Source organism: Agrilus planipennis, unplaced genomic scaffold, assembly GCF_000699045.2.
Source record: "Agrilus planipennis isolate EAB-ADULT unplaced genomic scaffold, Apla_2.0 scaffold88, whole genome shotgun sequence".
Lineage (NCBI taxonomy): Eukaryota > Metazoa > Arthropoda > Insecta > Coleoptera > Buprestidae > Agrilus > Agrilus planipennis.
The window spans coordinates 363,232-381,624 of NW_020438872.1; the positions used below are offsets into that span (position 1 = coordinate 363,232).

Here is an 18,393-nt window from a genome sequence, read left to right on the forward strand (position 1 = left end):
CTTTGTCGCGATATTCACTTTTAATTTTAGATAAGTACATAATATGCTACCGTGGCATTTGGATTTGTTTATCGACGATCGAAAATAAATTTTGGTTGGTTCGTTTATCAGAAAACGGGGGCAATATAGGGATCAGAGAGAATATAATTCATATTAATTTGAATTGTGGAAATTGCCACTTAAATAAGAAACGACGGTTTCAAAGAGAAATCCATGTTAAATGCGTTGATGGTCTATTAAAACATAATTGGTATTAATGTCTTTTTGTTATTCTACAACGTGCGCTTCTTTTAAAACAACACACCTCTTGATCAACGTCGATATCGAAAATCAAAATAAAATACCTAACGTTGGAATTTAACCATTAAACAAGGAATTGACTAAATGAACGAATTTTATTCCACGACGGCTTTTAGTCTTGTGCATCACTCTCATACCATCTTTGCTTTTTCTTTTTTGAAAATTGTGCGTTTAAAATTTGCATTTTTCCTTGACTTTTGTTAGGCACATGGTTTATAAAAGGAATTAATTAAAAAAAAAACAATACGACAATGCGTAACTACCACTTAAAACGTAGGGCGTTAAACATTAAATTAAATTTTTATTTTAAAATATATAAAAGCGTATCGACACGTATTTATTTCGTATGGAATAGTAATTTAATATGTTGCTAATCACAAAAACTAATTAATAAGCCTATTTTTGCATTAGATAATACAAAAAAATGGATTCAACCACAAAAAAAAGCTTTCTTTTACATGTAAATAATCGTATATTTATTTGAAGAGTTATTTTTCATGTTTTATCAACCCTTAACGAGCAACATATTGCATTTGTGTGGAAAAGAGAACAATTTTTGAAAAACTTCTTTTTTTGAATCCCAGTTAACAGTTAACACTATGTATTAAAAAAAGCGAGATCAAAAGGTCGTATGCTAAACTGCTGTTGACAAAGGCCGGAAAAAAAGCTGTCTGAATGAAATTGTCTAATTCGTAGTTGCTGTTGATTGTTTTTAAAAAATTTAGCAAAAACAACCCCTGATTAATAGTCCATTATAATTAAGTATTGCTGAATTGGAAATAAATATATTGTTGTTGCAAAGATAAGGAATGAATGAGCTAAACGAATCCTTGAACAATTGCAAAAACATTAAACACGTGCAACTGGTATTTCAAATAAATTTCCAGTTTAATTAAAAAAAAATCGGACCTTTAACAGAAAAAACCTTTTACTTTTTCTAAAATTGTAACAAAATAGTCCCGTAAACACATTATAAATACTGCTAATTTATGCTTTTCGTTTTTGACTTTTTTTCTTCAATTTTTAAATTTATTAAACCGTAAACAAAGTGTAATTTCTGAATTTCAATCATGTTTATGCACAAAAGGTAATGAATACACACAAAGGGGCAATGTCCTTCCTGGTCAGTTCCAAAAAATTAGGTTGCAAACCAAAAAATTGAAAAGAACATACTAAATTTACATTTTTTTAAATTTCACTTAGCACAAAACTTTCCTTACATTTTATAATAAAATAATTATTATTAATTACACTTTTTTATAAATTAAAACGATGAATATCTAATATTCTATTAATAGGGCAATAATTTAGTTGATGGTACTGTTACAGTGTCAATTAACACCCTTAGTTAGAGATAAAAGTGACACTTGTTTCCCTGATAAACGAACGAATTAACATATTGATCTCTTCATGGTTTGACTATTGGCAAATATTTACCCATTTCAATCAAATAATGTCAGGATTGTTAAGTGGTGAGTTTTAAATGTACCTACTTATTTCTACTCAGAAAAAGGTCAACACGTTTTAGAGAAATGCTCTAAAACCAGAAATATTCGAAAGCAAAATCTGAAAAAGATACGAGACCAACTAAACTTTAAGATAAAATAATTATTTGTTAATATTCTCTTTCTTGGTGCATATTAAATTGCCTATCACGTTTTATTAAATATTTATTATTTGAAAGAGCTAAAAAGGCGTGAAAAGTTGAAATTTTCTGTTCTTTATGTAGTACGAGTTGTTCATCAATTAAATTGTTCATGAACTTGGGTTTTGGAATTTTGATAAGTTCATTATTTCATTTCTTTTGCGGTGGGAGAATTTACAAAACAAAAATATGCAAAGCAAATTGTAATTCCTTTTGTTTCAAAATTCACTATTCAGTTAACTTGAATTCTAGCAAGGGAATAGTCGTTTTTTTTGCCTAGTGAGTGTTACAATCAAAAAATGTTGACTGCCGTGAGTGATACTGATATTGATAGTGAAACCAGAGAAATAATTGAAAGAAGAAAAACTACTCTTTTATCTAATCATATTCTGGGAAAACCGGAAAAACTAAACACCCTTTATGGAGATGGTTTGTTTACATTTTTTAAGTTAATTTAAAGAATTGTTCGCTTGTTTAATTTTTTATAATAAACGAAATATTATTTCCAACTTTTCTATCTAACCATTTTATTAGCAGACCTTCAATTTATCTTTCGTATTATTTATAGCATATTTTTCTTAAAAAAATGTTTTTGTCTGTTCTTGTTAAATGTTGCGTCACAAATTAATTTTATTGTTTTGAGAAAATTATAATTATCAAAGTATTCAAATGAATTCAATTCAGTACTATTGTTTGTTACTACTTACTGACGTATTATGCTTAATATTCATTTCAAATTTTCACTCAACATTGTTCGATTTAACCAACTTTAACTTAATTTTAGTTTTTATAAGTATTTATGAAGAGAATTTCCAGAAAAAAGTATTAAACATCCTTCAGATCTATGAACTATTATTCCTTGTAATGAAGTAAACAAAAATTGCGCGAACTTTTTGATGGATGCGCCAGACATGACTTTATATTTTCAACGAAATAACATTAATTAACATATAACTTTAACAATATCTTGTCTTTTCCTAAAAAGAAACTCAATTTTAGATGTATTTTTCAAAGAAAACCCCTACTATAGTCCTTTCTACAAGGAAGTATATCGAAAATCTCTGGATCAACCAGAAGAATTTTGGGCAGAAATTGCTAAAAAAGTTGTTTGGACTAAAACTTGGGATAAAGTTTTAGACAATTCGAATCCACCTTTTACGAAATGGTACTAGAAATCCTCTAAAACAATATCATCCCTCTACATTATTCGAAATTATAGGTTTGTCGGGGGAGAACTGAACGCATGTTACAATGCAGTGGATCGTCACGTAGAGGCAGGAAAGGGTAGTAAAATAGCACTAATTCATGACAGTCCTTTGACTCAAACAATTCGAAAAGTAACTTATGGAGAACTTCTAGATAAAGTAAAAGAATCAGAACGATCTGTAGCATTACGTATAACTGTTTCTTATTTAGATTTCAAGATTGGCTGGTGCCATGGCAGCCTTAGGGGTCAAAAAAGGAGACAGGGTGTTGATTTATATGCCTCTTATACCAGAAACTATAATGGCTATGCTTGCAACAGTAAGATTAGGTGCAGTCCATTCTGTTGTTTTTGGAGGTAAATAATTGCAGAGTTAAATATTATTTTTTAATTAAAATTCTTTTTCCAAGGATTCGCTGCACGCGAATTATGTGCCAGAATAGAACATGCAGAACCAAAAATTATAATTGCCGCAAGTTGTGGTGTGGAACCCCGTAAGGTTATTAGGTAAATATCCAAAAAAAATTGTACTTCAAAAATCATTCGTTCGCTATTTCAGATACAAAGAAATATTAAACGAAGCTATACAATGGTCTTCTTTTAAACCCAAAAAATGCATAATCTTCCAAAGAAGAAACGTGGAAGTAGCCCCTTTGGAGAAAGAGATGGACATCTCTTGGGACACAGCCCTAAAAATTGGAACGCCCCATCCCTGCGTATCGGTTGAAGCAAACGACCCTTTGTACATTCTTTACACTTCAGGAACTACAGGTACAAATCCCATTGTCCACAAATCTGCTCCATGCTTTTGGACGTAGAAACTCAATGTCTAAAGTACAATCCCATTACTTAATTTCTAATTGTGACCTTGCGCTAGATCAACCAAAAGGAATTCAAAGACCAACCGGTGGTCATATAGCAACCCTTGCGTGGACCATGAGTGCCGTTTATGGTATGGGCTCAGACGACATATGGTGGTGTGCTAGCGACTTGGGGTGGGTCGTGGGACATTCGTACATTTGCTATGGTCCACTTCTGTATGGAATAACTAGCGTCATGTACGAAGGAAAACCTGATAGAACCCCTGACCCCGGACAGTATTTTAGGTGACTTTTGCTAAATATTGTAGATAAAGGTTCTCTCGAAACAACTTACATAAAACTATTGTAGAATTATCGATGACCATAAAGTTAACGCGATCTTTACTGTTCCAACTGCTTTTCGCGTTATCAAAAGGGAAGATCCAAACGTTTGCTTCGGAAGAAACTATTCGACGAAGAGTTTGAGAAGAATATTCGTTGCTGGGGAACATTGTGACTACGAGACGAAAGCTTGGGCAGAAAAGGTATTCAATGTGCCCGTTTTGAACCATTGGTGGCAGACTGAAACGGGTCATGCCATCACAGCCCATTGCATAGGACTTGGGCACAGCCTATCCCCACCAAAATACACTACTGGAATGCCCTTTGCTGGATATGACGGTAAGAAAGTTACGTAAAAGTTGTTCTCTTGTATAGTAAATTCTTTTACTATTAGTAAGAATATTAAGAGAAGATGGTACAGAAACAACAAGTCATGAACTTGGAAGAATTGTAGTAAAACTGCCTTTACCCCCCGGGACGGTGTCCACCCTGTATCAAGCCCCAGAGCGATTTTGTGACGTCTACTTTTCGAAATATCCAGTAAAAATTTATAATTATACTCAATAATGAATTCTTTATAGTATTAATATTATTTGAAGGGATACTACGATACTATGGACGCTGGTTATAGGGATGAATTCGGATATATCTATGTTGTGGCAAGGGATGATGATGTAATAAATGTTGCTGGACATAGGATATCAACTGCTGCATTGGAAGACGTCGTTATGGCGCATCCTGACGTTGGGGATGCGATTGTGGTCGGTGTTCCGGAGAGTACAAAAGGGGAAGTCCCACTTTGTTTGTACATCCCCAAAAAAAGTATCTATTTATTAAGTTTTCTGTTTGGTTTGAGACGATTATGCGATTGTATTGTAATTCTAGACGCAAGGAAGAATGAAACTATTATTGGAAGGGAACTTGTTTGTATGGTAAGGGAATTGATTGGGCCAATTGCAGCATTTCGTTTAGCGGTCCCAGTTAGAGATCTTCCCCGCACAAGGTCAGGAAAGTCTTGTAGAAAAACCGTTTCTGATTTGGCACGAAACAAACTTGTAAAGGTAGAACGCGTTTGGATGAATTTTAAACTCAATAATGTAAATCAATTCTTTTTTTACTTACAGATTTCTGGCACAGTGGAAGACCCAACAGTGTATGCGGATATCAAAATGACTCTTCAAAAAATTGGTTACGCATTAACTGCACCCGATCCTACATTCTATTAATATCTTTATGAAACTTACACTAACAATAAGTATTTGGATAGTACTGTGTAATATTTTCTTTTGTAAAATATCTTGGACGATAAAAAAGTATTTGTTTCATAAATAAGGAAGAATAATTTTGCCTTTAACATTTTGGTTGTTTACTATATATTACTGTCCTACAGTGCTATTTAGATTGACTATTTAACAATCTTTAGTAAATATTAGATAGGTATGTACATCTAATTGTATCAGATTTAGGTAACAAAGAAGAAAAGTATGAGAATAAAAACTTTGTATCTAATTCTCTGCGACTTATTTACACCCTATTTAATTGATAAATATAATTCCCACCTTAAATTTTATGAAATGTTTTCGTTAACGAAAAAATTAAAGTGTAAGTAATTTGTTATTTTAATTTGGAATAAAGGCTCTTAAAAGAACAATTAGCGTTCTTTTATTTTTTGGAATTCAATAATTAATTAAAAGATTAGAGGCAGAAACAGAAGTTAAGAGGGGTAGAGGTAGACCTACGTTAGATTACTGTTCGCAAATAGTTAAGGATATGGGTTGTTCTAGTTTTGGGGATATGCGAAGATTAGCTCAGGATAGAAAAGAATGGGGGTATGTGTCCAACCAGTCTTAAGACTGACGACCTTATGATGATGATGATGTATAGGTAAACCCGTAAAAATAAAACGATTAATTAAAAAAATACATTTAATGGTTTTAAACAATTGTTTTAAAGTACAATCAATTTTAAAATATTGCTGACTTGAGGCTTATCAGTAATTGGATTTAAAATAATAAGAAAAAAAATAGTAAAAAAATATTTACACTGTAGACCTATAAACAAAAATAAAAAACATACGTAATAAGTAGGTATATAAATGATTATCGATGAAAAATAGTGTAAAAATTCAGGATGGACTCAGGCGTTTGGCACAACATGTAAATAACAATTTCAATTTGCAAATCACATTAAAAACCACAATTATTATTTATTTCAGATTCAACTTCTGCTGTACCCTGAGCAAAAAATCCTAAAATACAATGTGTATCTATGTCACGACATGCTCAATATGTTTTTCAAATCTTCTGGTAAAGCATTTATTATGTCTTGCATTCTTTCGCGAAGTCTCCTCTTAATTGTACTATTTATTGGTATATCATGTTCCTTGCATTTTTCTAATTTACTTTTTATTTTTAAAACCATATCGACAACTTCAACTTCTGGTTTACCTTGAACCCAAAGTTTTAAATTCTGCAAATGAAATACGCGATTAAGATTGAGTTTTTATTAAGGTAATAAAAGATCAAAAGTAACTATTACCGCATCAGATAGGGCTTGCAATTGTAAAGCCTGCAGTTTTAACGCTAATTCGGTGTACCTCATATTAAACCAGCCATTAAAATTTGGAGAACGAAAAAATTTTTTGTACAGCCCCACCCAGTCCCCTTTTATTCCGGAGGTTAATTGAGGACCTGTCGACTCTAAAGTTGCAAAAAAATCGTCAGGATTAAAAGGAAGGGGCAACGGTGCAGCCTTAAACAAAACAGTTGTGAAATTTTAACTGTCGAAATCCTCTAAAGTCCAAAATTACCTTAAAAGGTGATATATCTCTTTTTAAAGGCATCAGACTTGCTATGTATCGTTCCAGAGGAATAATAAAACTTTGTGTTAATTCTAGCAGATGCCTTTTTAACAATGCAGACTGGACTTCACAAGGCCTTTTTGAGCTTACACCTAAGAGTAATTTTTTTATCACACTTTTGTCTTTTTGCAAAAACGGTTTATAAGCCGTATACAGTCCTGGAGTATTGTCCAACATTTTTGGATTAGGACTTTTCTTCAATTTATATTTGTAACTTTCACCTTCAAAGAGTTTATTTAATTAATAAAAAAAGAGAACGTTTTTCTATGTTAGTTAGCATACCAGTGTGTTCTCCCAATTTTATTGAATGCGGCCAATGGTACAACGACTTGGCAAAAAATGGGTTTGTCACCCCTAAAATAACAGGGGGAGGATTTTGGGTTTTGCTAGCAAATTGTTTAAATTCACCATCATGAATTGTGAAGTAGGGTCTATAATCTGCACAATATTTTAGGGGTTGAATCATTCTAAAGATTGTATTAATGAAATTAAAAAAGATATAAAATAGTGAAAAAATATGTAAGAAACCTTATTAATGCTAAGACCATGGTAGAGCAGTATATAGGGGAAGAAGCCAAGATCACTAATGGTTCTGAAGTAAGAACCAGTTCCCAAAGCAAATGTATATGAGACAAGACTGGCTGTAATGCTTCAAATAAATTTAAATCTTCTGCAGCCATATGTATATGATAGTCTAACTTATCAGTTTCCTCTTTGGAAGTAATTGACCTGCTATGAGAATATTTTTGGTGAGGAATGCTTGTCTAAAATGTACATTACTTTTTATATTACAATATCAATTGCAATTCAAATATTTAAGTAACTACCTGTATAACAGTTCCCAATAGTGGTAGAGAAACTGTGGATCCTGGTAGAGGATCAGACCATAAATCTATGTTGCAAAGGACTGCTTCTAATATGGGCTCTCCATTTTCAAAGTATTTAGGGGCAATAACTGACACTATCTTACTAAACAAATTGTTAAATGGTAGTTTTGACAAAATAACAACACTCTGAAATTAATTATTATTATTAAAACATTTATAAATCCATTCTCTATACTCATTTTCTGCAAACCTTTTGGAAGTAACCACGGGGTAATGATATGTCTTTAACTTGTCTAAAGTAAACATATCCCCAATAGTATTTTGGGTTAATCTGAAAAGCTGGTGGACAATTTGAATTATACACAACATGCTCCCTTTTTAATTCTGATTTTCCAGGGCTCTTTGGCAAACGAATTACAAAGTTAGTGTCACCCATACAACCAGAGTTTGAGTCAGGGAATGCCAAGTAACAGATATTAGATATTTCCTGCTTTGTAAGGTATGCATGCTTTGGATATATTCCCTAAAATAATGGTACCACATCAGTTCCATTAATTTATTTGTCTGATATTTTAACAACTGACCTCAAGTGCTTGTCCCAGTTCTAAATCAAATGTAATGACACATATGCAGTGAATCCAATTTGAAAATCGGTCCCATCTCTTTTCTAGATTATTATCACCTATTTCCTTTTTATTTTTGTTGGACATTATGTTAGATGGTCAAAGCACTTCAAAATGCACATGTAATTCCATTTCTGAATCAACACAATAATAGTAAAAAGGAGTCCGGTTTGATACACACAATAACTTCAAGCATGATTTCCCTCATGTTAGGTTTGAATTACATTAAAAATAAAAGAAATATTCTTCGTTTTGTTTTTATTTTTAATCAATTTGTCATGCTCTACTACCTTAATAGCAAAACCAATCATAAAAACTGTTGATTGTATAAACAATCATAACACACAAAAACAAAAACTAGCAGTTATCACTCACTGGTTGCTTGGAATAGGTATTTATTCAGTTATCGTAATTAAATTACTGTATTGAACGCATTTCAGGAAAAAAATTAATTATTACACTTCCTTATGACGTTTAATGTTATGTTATTTCATCTTGTGTATCATGACCTCACAATAGCAGTTATGAAGTTTGCACGTGCAGATTCATTTACATCTAACTTCAATTGTATAAACAATAATATAACCTGCAATTTTATTTAAAATTTCAGTAATTAAATATTAATTACAAACAAATAAATCAAATATAAAAAAGGAATAGAACAGACTATTATTAATATAGGTTGTAATCTATAAGTAATTCAGTTAATATTCTTACTATTTTTTAGGTCCATACCTGCACTGCTTTCTAAAGTAAATCTGCCCTACTTTCCCACCCCCTTTGCACATTTCGAGTATTTTCGATGCCAAAAAACCTGATTAAACTGATAAAGAAATAAAACGTTCACTGGGAACTTTCACATATTACTATTTGTAACACAGCTGCATAGCATTTATGTTTGTTAAATATTTAAAGCCTAATTAAATATCTTATGACTCTTATTTCATTTTACTTATTTTATCTATTTTATTAAGTAATTTTTCATAAACACTTACTCTTAATTCCTTATATTAATTATATTATATTTGNTAAATGTTCAATGTACATATGCATCCCAAATGCTTAAGAGTAATGCGGGTTAGCTATATTTTTAAAGTGTTTAGAATGGAGGGAATTTTAAACCAGCATTTAAATATGAGAACTTTAAAATTTAAATGTCATAAGCAGGATTATATCAAGAAAACATTTATTATATAAAAAAGGTCAACGTACATAAAACTTTTAGAGCTAAGATATACCTAAAAGAGAATAAACATAATAAATAATCTTATATACAAGCAAAATCCAGGTATAGTAATCAAAGGTTAATAAAATAATGTAAATTGTGCGCTAATTTTCTTATAATTAAATTATTAATACGTAGCATTCTTCATAAAAGTTTACACAGTAAACAAGACTGATAAAATTAAAAATAAAGTAGTTTAGTACTTTGGGCACTTCCTCTTCAAGTATCTTAAAAATGATTGCTAGTTCATAATACCAAGACAAATAAAAAACGTACTTTTGTCCCTAACCACATTAAAAGTAAAGCTTATATCACAAGAACGAGAAATGTTTGCACTACAGTACAATGTACATATTTTTAATATTTAGGCCTTTCTTTAAAACAGATAAACTGTCTCCTAAAATAGACTTTATAATAAAATACTTGTGCATGTTACATTAGTGTAAAGAAGTTCTAAAAATTAATTTAGGAGACATATATAATTAGAATGTAAATCTTAATTACTTTTCTAGTACCAAAAATAGATAATTTTTTTCATTATGCAGTTGCTAATATTAAAAGAAACTTTTTACAAGGAATAAAGGCACTTTGTAAATACGTTTAAAATGGTGTATAGTTAATGGGACCACCGTTTTTAAGTTCAACAAGGGCAATTGCTGTTTGCATATCAGCCCTTGAAATTTCTTTCTTCTCCCCGCAATCCTGAACTCGCATAAGTACTGTGGGCCGGCGCTGGTTTTCATATTCGACGATGTTCATATCTTCCCAATTGAGGGGCTTAGCAAGCTCCTGAGAATCCCAACGTCTTTGATCTTGTACAGCTTCCCTAAGCCACCTTTTCTTTGGAAGTTCAACAGGTTCAGCTGGTCCATTACTTAATTTAAGCATCTTTTGGGACTCCTTAGATGATTCTGATTTATCTTTGAAAAGTTGTTGTACTGATGGTTCTTTAAAAGTTAAAGGGGCAACATTTGTAATGTTCTCTTTGGAGCTACCATACTGGCACTGGAGATCTATGTGAGTACTGTTGTCAGACCATATTTCTTGAGAAGAGTGGGCAAAGTCACTTGTATCACTTGACTGAGTAGTACATGTGTTATCAGCATATTCACTGCTGGTTGAAGATTCTGAGTTCCTCATCGACCACGTTGCAGAGTTACTTAAATCAAGGTTTTCATTCTGTTCTATACCATTTTCTCCATCACTTGTAAACCGAAGTTCATGGAACCTGCTCTTCTTTTTAGTGTTCTCTTTGTTGTTAAGGCATCTACAAAACTAATATAAGAAACAGCAGGATTATGAAAAGGTCATAGAACTTACCTTCTGTTAGCTCTTAACCAATTTTGTACTGCTGTGGAATGTTCTTCATCATTTTTGTTTTCTTGATTAGAATTAGTAATGGAGCTGAACCTTTTCAGTTGCCCTTCAGGGTGTTCTGGACAATGCCTGTTGGCATGAGTAAACCTTCGCTCACAGTTAGGAACTGTACATACAAAGGGCTTCTCCCCAGTATGTAACCTTTGGTGGGTCTTGAGTTGACCTGATTGTGTGAAACGTCGAGTGCATTTTGGATAATCACATGCATATGGCCTTTCACCTAAATTTAAAGGATGTTAAAATTGTTAAGTAGACCTTTAATAACCTTACCTGTATGAGTTCTTAGATGGGCTTGCAATGACTTTTCCCTTGGGAAAACTCTACTGCAATAGGTACACTTTATAGAGCTGGGAGAAGTCGATCCTTCCAAGATAAGGGTATTTAAAAATTCGGCCCTGGGTCGTCCTCTTCGTGTTTCACTAGGAGACACAACAGAATTCTCTTTTGGACTACCGTTAACCGGCGTTCTTTCTATCGAATTCAACACGTTTTGCCTTAAAATCTTATTTGGAGGTGTTGCATTCACAGGTTCACTAGTTTCTGAGGTCAACTTTGATCTTTTTGGAGTTCTGTTCATTCTTTTTTATTAAAATTTTGACACTCAAAACTAACCAAAACAAAACTTCGACATTCACACACACTGTTATTAAGATGGCGCTTTGAAAAGGAGGGAAAAATGCGGAAATAACTTACAATCTAATAAGTCATGCTTAATTCTATTTTGAATTTAAAATTATATTTTTTTTAAGAAAATTTGTCCTTTTCTGATTACAATATAACCTTAATTATGTCTGCAAACTCGTTGAAAACCTATAAAGTTTATTAAAATTATATTACAAAAGCATTTCTAATGACCTTTAAATACATTAATTAATGAATAGCAAGCAAAACATAATAATAACTCATTTATAAACATTACCAAAACTTTTACTGGGACAATAATGTTTAAATTAATATTATTTAAGGCGAAGTATATTAAAGAAAGCACGAAAGCTCTTTCAAATTATAATTTCATTGTTTAAATAGATAAAATATCTCGAAAATGCATAAAACAAGTATGTCATCTACAATTTGATAAATATTCCCAGAAACATCCCCTTATTAGAAGAAAATATTAGTAATTTAAATGTTCCCGCGAATTAGTTTCAAGCTACTTTAGTATCTCCCTAGAAACCTAGAGGTAGCACTGTCGCATTTATTTTTTACCGTAAAGTGTATGGTACTCCTGAATTAGTACCTATGATTAGTACAGTGTATTCTGTAGTGGACCGCAGTTGTGATTGTGCAGGATTGTGAGGTTAAATTAGTGAAATCTGAACAAAAATTAATGTAAGAATGTCTGAAGTAGCAGAAAACCACGCTCTTGGAACGAAATCAGATTTAGCTGGTGTTTCTGATAGTCCCATAACCGATCCTGCATCTGTTGTAAAGGTTTGTGTTTTTTTTTGAGCTTCATACACCCATTTTGGCTGTTTAGAAACAGCATTCAAGTTTTGTTATTGCAGCTATTTAGCTATTGCAATTAACATTATAGGTACATTATTTGCCTTAAATTATAAAAGCTGTTTCAATTGTCTTTAATCGAAATTTATTGTTGTAACAGTTACCTACGAAATTGGAACTGTAACTTTTAAATTGCACATTTATTTTCCACTCAAAGGGTGATACACATAAAACTTCTGGAGGTGTTTTAAAGTTGCTGGTTTTACAAAAAAGGCAATTATAGTTAAGATCCAAATTTTAAATAGTTACATCATAAGTGCTAATGCTTAAAGCTGTATTTTTTATAAATGGAAAGAAGAATTAATTTTATCACTTGAGTGCAGGTAGAATTAAATAAAATTATCTAATGCCATAAATAATCTTTTGTTGATTTGTTCTTTAATATGACCCTGATGGTAGATGCATTTCCATTTGTCTTGATTACCTGTTTACCACTAATCCTTTTATTTTATCAGCATTTTCTCATTCTTGAAATAGTTATCCAGATTTGTTTAATTTAACTCTACACAGATAATATTGATTTATATGAGCCTTAAATTAAAAAATTTGTAAGCAGGTACTTTGAACTCTGTTAATTTATCGTTTTGCATACATTAACTTTCATAACTGTGCCATATTAAAAATTACTTTTCTAACATCCTGTATTTAAAAAGTTTGGAACACTTAGCAGTTGTTTAAAGCAATCAGAAAAGTAATAGAATTATTATAGTATGCTGTTTATATTGTTTTTATGATAAAAAGCAATGCCACAAATTATTTTATTAATGTTTGTTTAATGTCTATTTTCTGCTTTAAGAAAGAAGTCTGTTATGGCATAGAAAATGTTTAATGCAATTAAATGTTAAAGCAGGAAATACATAAAAATTAGTACATGTTTTGAGATTTTCATTTTTAGGGTTTGGATGGAGCTAATGCATTTGTTGGTCAAAGATCAAAATTGGTAAGATGGGCATGTGCACACACCTATATTAATAAACTTTTAGTTTTGCTGGTGCTTCTTTTATTTTAAGTTTTACGATTATTCTTATGTAAGCAGTTCCACTTGTAAAGCACTTTGTATATTTCTAATGATAGTGCTGACAATGATTTCTTTTGTATTTCAAGCTCTAATAACCTTTACAAATACGTTTTTATGTACTCTTAATAAAAGCACTAAAAGGCAAATATTAGTCAGTCGGTTCCCATTTTAATAGATGTTTAGTTTGATTTACATTTTTTTTTTAGAATCACACCATTTATGTCACCCACAGCATGTAATGGTACTGTTGGCTATTATTTATTTTTTTATGGTTTCTTTTCGGTTTCGTGTATTTTTACTTTCAAATTTATAATTTATATTTTTCTTTTCCTTTAAGGATACTAAGACCTCTGGGGCTTTAAAAAAATCGAGCAGATACCGAACGAGATCTTTGTCTGCTTCTTCTACAGATTCTTACAGTTCAAGTAAGTGCTGATTAATTTTTTGTTTATGCCACTTAACAGTTTCATGTGCAGGCAGTAGTTCTCAAGAAGATGATGTCTCCCCTAGGGAAAAAGTGCAAAAAAATTCTAAAGGCAGCTCAGATTTTTGCGTTCGTAATATCAACCAATTCGAATTCGGTCGACGTGAGATTGAAATTGCTGAGCAAGGTATAAATGTACAATATAGCAAAAAGACTGTCAGATATTAATAAGTATTGAATTGATATTTTATGTATTTTTTCATTTAGAAATGCCCGGCATAATGGCTTTAAGGCGACGGGCTAGTGACGACAAACCATTAAGGAACGCAAAAATTGTTGGTTGTACTCACATTAATGCTCAAACTGCGGTGCTCATCGAGACTTTGGCAGCTCTTGGGGCCAGTGTTCGTTGGGCAGCTTGTAATATTTATTCTACTCAAGTGATTAAAACATTTACTTGAGCGTTACAATTGTTCTTATACATATTCGTTTCAGAATGAAGTGGCTGCAGCTTTAGCAGAATCTGGTTTTCCAGTCTTTGCTTGGAGGGGTGAAACTGAGGAAGACTTTTGGTGGTGTATTGATAAGTGTGTGAATGTTGAAAATTGGCAGCCGAACATGATCCTCGACGATGGGGGAGACGCCACTCACTTAATGCTTAAAAAATATCCTGCAATGTTTAAGATGATAAAAGGTAGTTAATATTAAGTTATGTCTTGGTCTTGTTTAAAAGTATGTAGTTTTATTATAGGAATTGTCGAGGAAAGCGTAACAGGTGTTCATCGCCTATATCAACTTTCTAAGGCTGGAAAACTGACAGTGCCTGCAATGAATGTAAACGATTCTGTAACTAAGACAAAATTCGACAATCTGTACAGTTGTCGCGAATCTATTCTCGACAGGTACCGCAGAATTTTATCAGTCACTACCTAATCCTTATTTTGTTTTCTTATTTAAGTTTCATTTCAGTCTAAAACGTTCGACGGATATAATGTTTGGAGGGAAACAGGTCGTCATTTGTGGCTATGGAGAAGTGGGGAAAGGCTGCTCACAAGCTTTGAAGGGTCTTGGATGTATAGTTTACATTACCGAAATCGATCCTATATGTGCCCTACAGGCCAGGTAAAATAATAAAGTACAATTTAGTACGCTTTATTATTATTATTTTTTTGTTTCATTAGTATGGATGGTTTTCGTGTTGTTAAATTAAACGAAGTAATTCGAACTGTGGACGTAGTTATTACAGCAACTGGAAACAAAAATGTTGTCACTAGAGAGCACATGGACAAAATGAAAAACGGGTGTATTGTCTGCAATATGGGTCATTCTAATACAGAAATTGACGTGGTAATTTTGTTTAAACAATTGGGATTGTAGTACATTGCAGTTTGAGTTTCTCTTTTTCAGAATAGTCTTCGAACACCAGATTTAACATGGGAAAAGGTTCGTTCTCAAGTGGACCATGTTATTTGGCCTGATGGAAAGAGAATAATCTTGCTCGCAGAAGGTCGATTAGTGAATTTGAGTTGTTCAAGTTTACCATCGTTTGTGGTTTCGATAACGTCAGCAACTCAAGCGTTGGCCCTTATCGAATTGTTTAATGCTCCTCCCGGTCGCTATAAGTCTGATGTCTACCTCCTGCCAAAGAAAATGGGTAAGACATGTATCTGTTGATCTCTGCTTGGTTGAGTATTTCAAATTATGGTTAAATTTTAGAAAATGTCCTGGGGGGAAACAGGATAATTCATCAATTAGCCTAGAGGTCTAGGCTTTTGGAAGAAGTAAGACCTAAGTTTCCCAAAGACTTTCTAAAACTGTAACTTGATACATTCATAGATATATCTTTTTTTCCTCTTTTTTGTAACATTATAAATCATCTAACATATGATTTATTGTGATAATTTTTAATATTTCTTTCTGGGCCTTTTTAGATGAATATGTTGCTAGTTTACATCTGCCCACGTTTGATGCTCATTTGACTGAGCTCAGTGATGAACAGGCCAAGTACATGGGTCTTAACAAAGCGGGTCCTTTCAAGCCTAACTACTATAGGTAATCTTTCGCAATTAATGTTCAAAATGGGCAGAAATCTAACTATTTTTTTTATAGATACTAGTAAAACATTTTAATGAGAGAAACAAAACGGTGGAGGTGAAGCAGTGTTCTTAGATTGAATGTTGTTATTGTAGTCATCTTTAGGAAAATTTGAAATACAGTTAATGTTTTAAAGTACCCAAAAGCCAAATGTTCTGACAGTATTTAGATTTCTTTGCAAATATTCGGTTTCTGTTGTATAAGAGTAACTAGTGCAATGCAACCAAAGTAAAAAAGGCAATGCAAACGTTTATTTGTTAATTAATTAAACAAATACCTTTTAACTTTTTTTAAAAGAAAGAACAAGTTTTCTTACCTTCCTAGCTAGAATCATTTGGAATTTAATGGGGGAATACTATTAACTGTATATTAGAAATACTACCGATTATTTAATTAACTGTTAATTAAAATACTAAAGCCCCTGTTTTGCTAATTAAAAAATAAAATAAAAAAATATTATAGTATGCCCCCACATGTACTGTACAGTGAACAGTACATGTGGTTTGCATGTTGAGATACTGCTTTTGGTATCGTATATTAAATGTTTAAGCTCCAAAAAGTAACTAATTGTGGTGCAAAAAAGGGCATAAGAAAATTTTCCTTAACTAGTACAACTTCAGCTAATAGTAAATTTTACGTAAAGAACAAATTTTAACAAGAATGCTAATGTTTATTACATGATAACTAGTAGGAGTTGTACTATCTATTAAGTATTGCCTGAAACTATTGTTAGATAATAAGAAACTTAGTATTTGTTGCCTTTAAGTGAACTAGTTGAACATTTTATTTGTTTAAACTTAAACAGTAATGGTGATAAAAAGTCTAATTCATATTCATACCTTACTTGTTTCTAGTACAAATGATCCGTTAATAAATAGCTCAGTTCATATATTTATTCCTCCATATAAATATTTATACATATATATTAAGCAATAAAAATATTGTTATATGTAATAGAATATGATATTAGACTTAAAAAACATAGTCCCATATTTACTGTCTAGTCCATGTTTTTGTTGTCTCATTTAAAGTGTTCAAATCTATCTTTTAATTTCTATGTTAAATAGAACAGTTTTTGAATATTTTTAAAACACTAACAGTGTACTAAAAATAATGTAATAATAATAATACATAGCTAATAATTGTAATGGAATCAATGCATTTTTTAGGAAAGGACTAGGGTCGATAAGGGTATGAAGATGGCCCCTGCAAGAGTGAATTTAACAGGTTTCTTAAAAAAAAGTGTTTTATTGTTCCTTATTCTTGTTCTACTAATTCATTATATTTAGGATAGTTAGTTAGTCAATAGTTATCAACAAGGTAGTTTTGTGGTCAAATTGGACCATTTTTTTTTTCAACTTTTGTCTATCTAAACTCACTGTTATAGGGGCTATTCCCATACTCCCTAGTCTTTCACTGTGTTTATTTAGTTTAAGTTTTGTTTAATGTTATACCTGTACACTAATTAAAAACTTCTTTTCTTGTTAAAGACTAGGTCTTTAGCAATAGTGAGAATATTGTTTCCTTAATTTGATTAGCGTTGGTAGACCATATTACTAATTTACATACCAGTATTGTAAATTGTTTCTTTACTATAATTATTAATTGATTGCAGTATTAATTATTGTGTAGCCATATTTTAGTTGTATGTTGTAATTTTAGGAAATATGTAAAAAGTGAATCCTACAAATTCGCAATAACAAAAGTTAAATATGGATGGATACTGTTTGGAGTTGTGAAAAGATGATTTTTTTCCTCATAATAATTTATGTTTCAGCCTTCTACGGAAATAAAAAACAAATTGTCTATAAATATAACTGTTGGGATGCTTTTAATAAAAGAATGATTATTTATAAAATGTTTTATTGCCAATAATAAAAATAGTGTGTATGTTTGTGTCGTAAAACTTTCAGTGAAGTTTATGTTCAGTGGTCGTGTAGATTTATAACGAGTTATATTTAAACAATTGAATTAATAATAGTTCACTTACCTTTTATTTAATGAGGTAGTAGTTTTTTTTTAAGTTATTTAGAGATTTGTGTCGAAGAAAAGATGTTCAATAACTGTTTAAAATCATAGCCAATGTTTTATTTTTTATTTTTGTAGCGTTACACAGAAAAGTCCTGGAAATGGTTATAATTAAACTAATAA

At 31.6% G+C, this 18,393-nt stretch overlaps 4 protein-coding genes across 7 annotated transcripts; 2 read left to right on the forward strand and 2 right to left on the reverse strand.

Annotated features, from left to right (window-relative positions):
* Window positions 1–2,175: 2,175 nt before the first annotated feature.
* Window positions 2,176–5,800, forward strand: LOC108738264 (acyl-CoA synthetase short-chain family member 3, mitochondrial). Of its 2 annotated transcripts, XM_018471624.2 has the most exons (12): window positions 2,177–2,374; window positions 2,945–3,110; window positions 3,165–3,309; window positions 3,362–3,506; window positions 3,560–3,656; window positions 3,709–3,920; window positions 4,027–4,255; window positions 4,320–4,630; window positions 4,686–4,831; window positions 4,891–5,113; window positions 5,177–5,352; window positions 5,416–5,800. In XM_018471624.2, exons 1-12 carry the CDS (start codon window positions 2,245–2,247, stop codon window positions 5,515–5,517), a joined length of 2,082 nt encoding a protein of 693 aa, XP_018327126.1. In that variant the 5' UTR covers window positions 2,177–2,244; the 3' UTR covers window positions 5,518–5,800. The 2 variants fall into 2 exon arrangements, with proteins under 2 accessions (XP_025834901.1, XP_018327126.1); XM_025979116.1 differs by lacking the exon at window positions 5,416–5,800 and having other exon boundaries at window positions 2,176–2,374; window positions 5,175–5,320.
* Window positions 5,801–6,232: 432 nt separating this feature from the next.
* Window positions 6,233–9,505, reverse strand: LOC108738257 (protein DENND6B). Its single transcript, XM_018471602.2, has 9 exons — window positions 9,337–9,505; window positions 8,563–9,187; window positions 8,229–8,501; window positions 7,979–8,164; window positions 7,680–7,915; window positions 7,434–7,618; window positions 7,101–7,372; window positions 6,830–7,042; window positions 6,233–6,760 (listed from the first exon to the last, which is right to left on the reverse strand). The coding sequence occupies exons 2-9, from the start codon at window positions 8,686–8,688 to the stop codon at window positions 6,563–6,565; spliced, it is 1,689 nt and encodes a 562-aa protein (XP_018327104.1). The 5' UTR covers window positions 8,689–9,187; window positions 9,337–9,505; the 3' UTR covers window positions 6,233–6,562.
* A 302-nt stretch (window positions 9,506–9,807) lies between these two features.
* Window positions 9,808–11,846, reverse strand: LOC108738203 (metal regulatory transcription factor 1-like). Its single transcript, XM_018471495.2, has 3 exons — window positions 11,474–11,846; window positions 11,147–11,423; window positions 9,808–11,093 (listed from the first exon to the last, which is right to left on the reverse strand). The coding sequence occupies exons 1-3, from the start codon at window positions 11,778–11,780 to the stop codon at window positions 10,427–10,429; spliced, it is 1,251 nt and encodes a 416-aa protein (XP_018326997.1). The 5' UTR covers window positions 11,781–11,846; the 3' UTR covers window positions 9,808–10,426.
* A 590-nt stretch (window positions 11,847–12,436) lies between these two features.
* LOC108738249 (S-adenosylhomocysteine hydrolase-like protein 1) lies at window positions 12,437–16,679 on the forward strand. Of its 3 annotated transcripts, none has more exons than XM_018471582.1 (12): window positions 12,437–12,634; window positions 13,602–13,646; window positions 14,062–14,149; window positions 14,201–14,335; window positions 14,416–14,588; window positions 14,644–14,842; window positions 14,900–15,050; window positions 15,118–15,270; window positions 15,330–15,495; window positions 15,556–15,802; window positions 15,865–15,929; window positions 16,080–16,172. In XM_018471582.1, the coding sequence occupies exons 1-11, from the start codon at window positions 12,539–12,541 to the stop codon at window positions 15,906–15,908; spliced, it is 1,497 nt and encodes a 498-aa protein (XP_018327084.1). In that variant the 5' UTR covers window positions 12,437–12,538; the 3' UTR covers window positions 15,909–15,929; window positions 16,080–16,172. The 3 variants fall into 3 exon arrangements, with proteins under 3 accessions (XP_018327084.1, XP_018327082.1, XP_018327083.1); XM_018471580.1 differs by lacking the exon at window positions 15,865–15,929 and adding an exon at window positions 16,258–16,679 and having other exon boundaries at window positions 12,438–12,634; window positions 16,080–16,200; XM_018471581.1 differs by lacking the exons at window positions 13,602–13,646; window positions 15,865–15,929 and adding an exon at window positions 16,258–16,679 and having other exon boundaries at window positions 12,439–12,634; window positions 16,080–16,200.
* The last annotated feature ends 1,714 nt before the right edge of the window (window positions 16,680–18,393 follow it).

Excerpts from the sequence above, each read along its gene's own strand:
- LOC108738264 (XM_018471624.2), top strand. The coding sequence starts at position 2,245 with ATGTTGACTGCCGTGAGTGATACTGATATTGATAGTGAAACCAGAGAA. Across the intron at positions 2,375-2,944 it reads AAACACCCTTTATGGAGATG|ATGTATTTTTCAAAGAAAAC; the intron begins GTTTGTTTACAT and ends ACTCAATTTTAG. Across the intron at positions 3,507-3,559 it reads CCATTCTGTTGTTTTTGGAG|GATTCGCTGCACGCGAATTA; the intron begins GTAAATAATTGC and ends TCTTTTTCCAAG.
- LOC108738257 (XM_018471602.2), bottom strand. The coding sequence starts at position 8,688 with ATGTCCAACAAAAATAAAAAGGAAATAGGTGATAATAATCTAGAAAAG. Across the intron at positions 7,373-7,433 it reads AAAATTGGGAGAACACACTG|GTGAAAGTTACAAATATAAA; the intron begins GTATGCTAACTA and ends AACTCTTTGAAG. Across the intron at positions 7,043-7,100 it reads GAGATATATCACCTTTTAAG|GCTGCACCGTTGCCCCTTCC; the intron begins GTAATTTTGGAC and ends GTTTTGTTTAAG.
- LOC108738203 (XM_018471495.2), bottom strand. The coding sequence starts at position 11,780 with ATGAACAGAACTCCAAAAAGATCAAAGTTGACCTCAGAAACTAGTGAA. Across the intron at positions 11,424-11,473 it reads CCATCTAAGAACTCATACAG|GTGAAAGGCCATATGCATGT; the intron begins GTAAGGTTATTA and ends CTTTAAATTTAG. Across the intron at positions 11,094-11,146 it reads TGGTTAAGAGCTAACAGAAG|ATGCCTTAACAACAAAGAGA; the intron begins GTAAGTTCTATG and ends TTAGTTTTGTAG.
- LOC108738249 (XM_018471580.1), top strand. The coding sequence starts at position 12,539 with ATGTCTGAAGTAGCAGAAAACCACGCTCTTGGAACGAAATCAGATTTA. Across the intron at positions 13,647-14,061 it reads TTGGTCAAAGATCAAAATTG|GATACTAAGACCTCTGGGGC; the intron begins GTAAGATGGGCA and ends TTTTCCTTTAAG. Across the intron at positions 15,271-15,329 it reads ATATGTGCCCTACAGGCCAG|TATGGATGGTTTTCGTGTTG; the intron begins GTAAAATAATAA and ends TTGTTTCATTAG.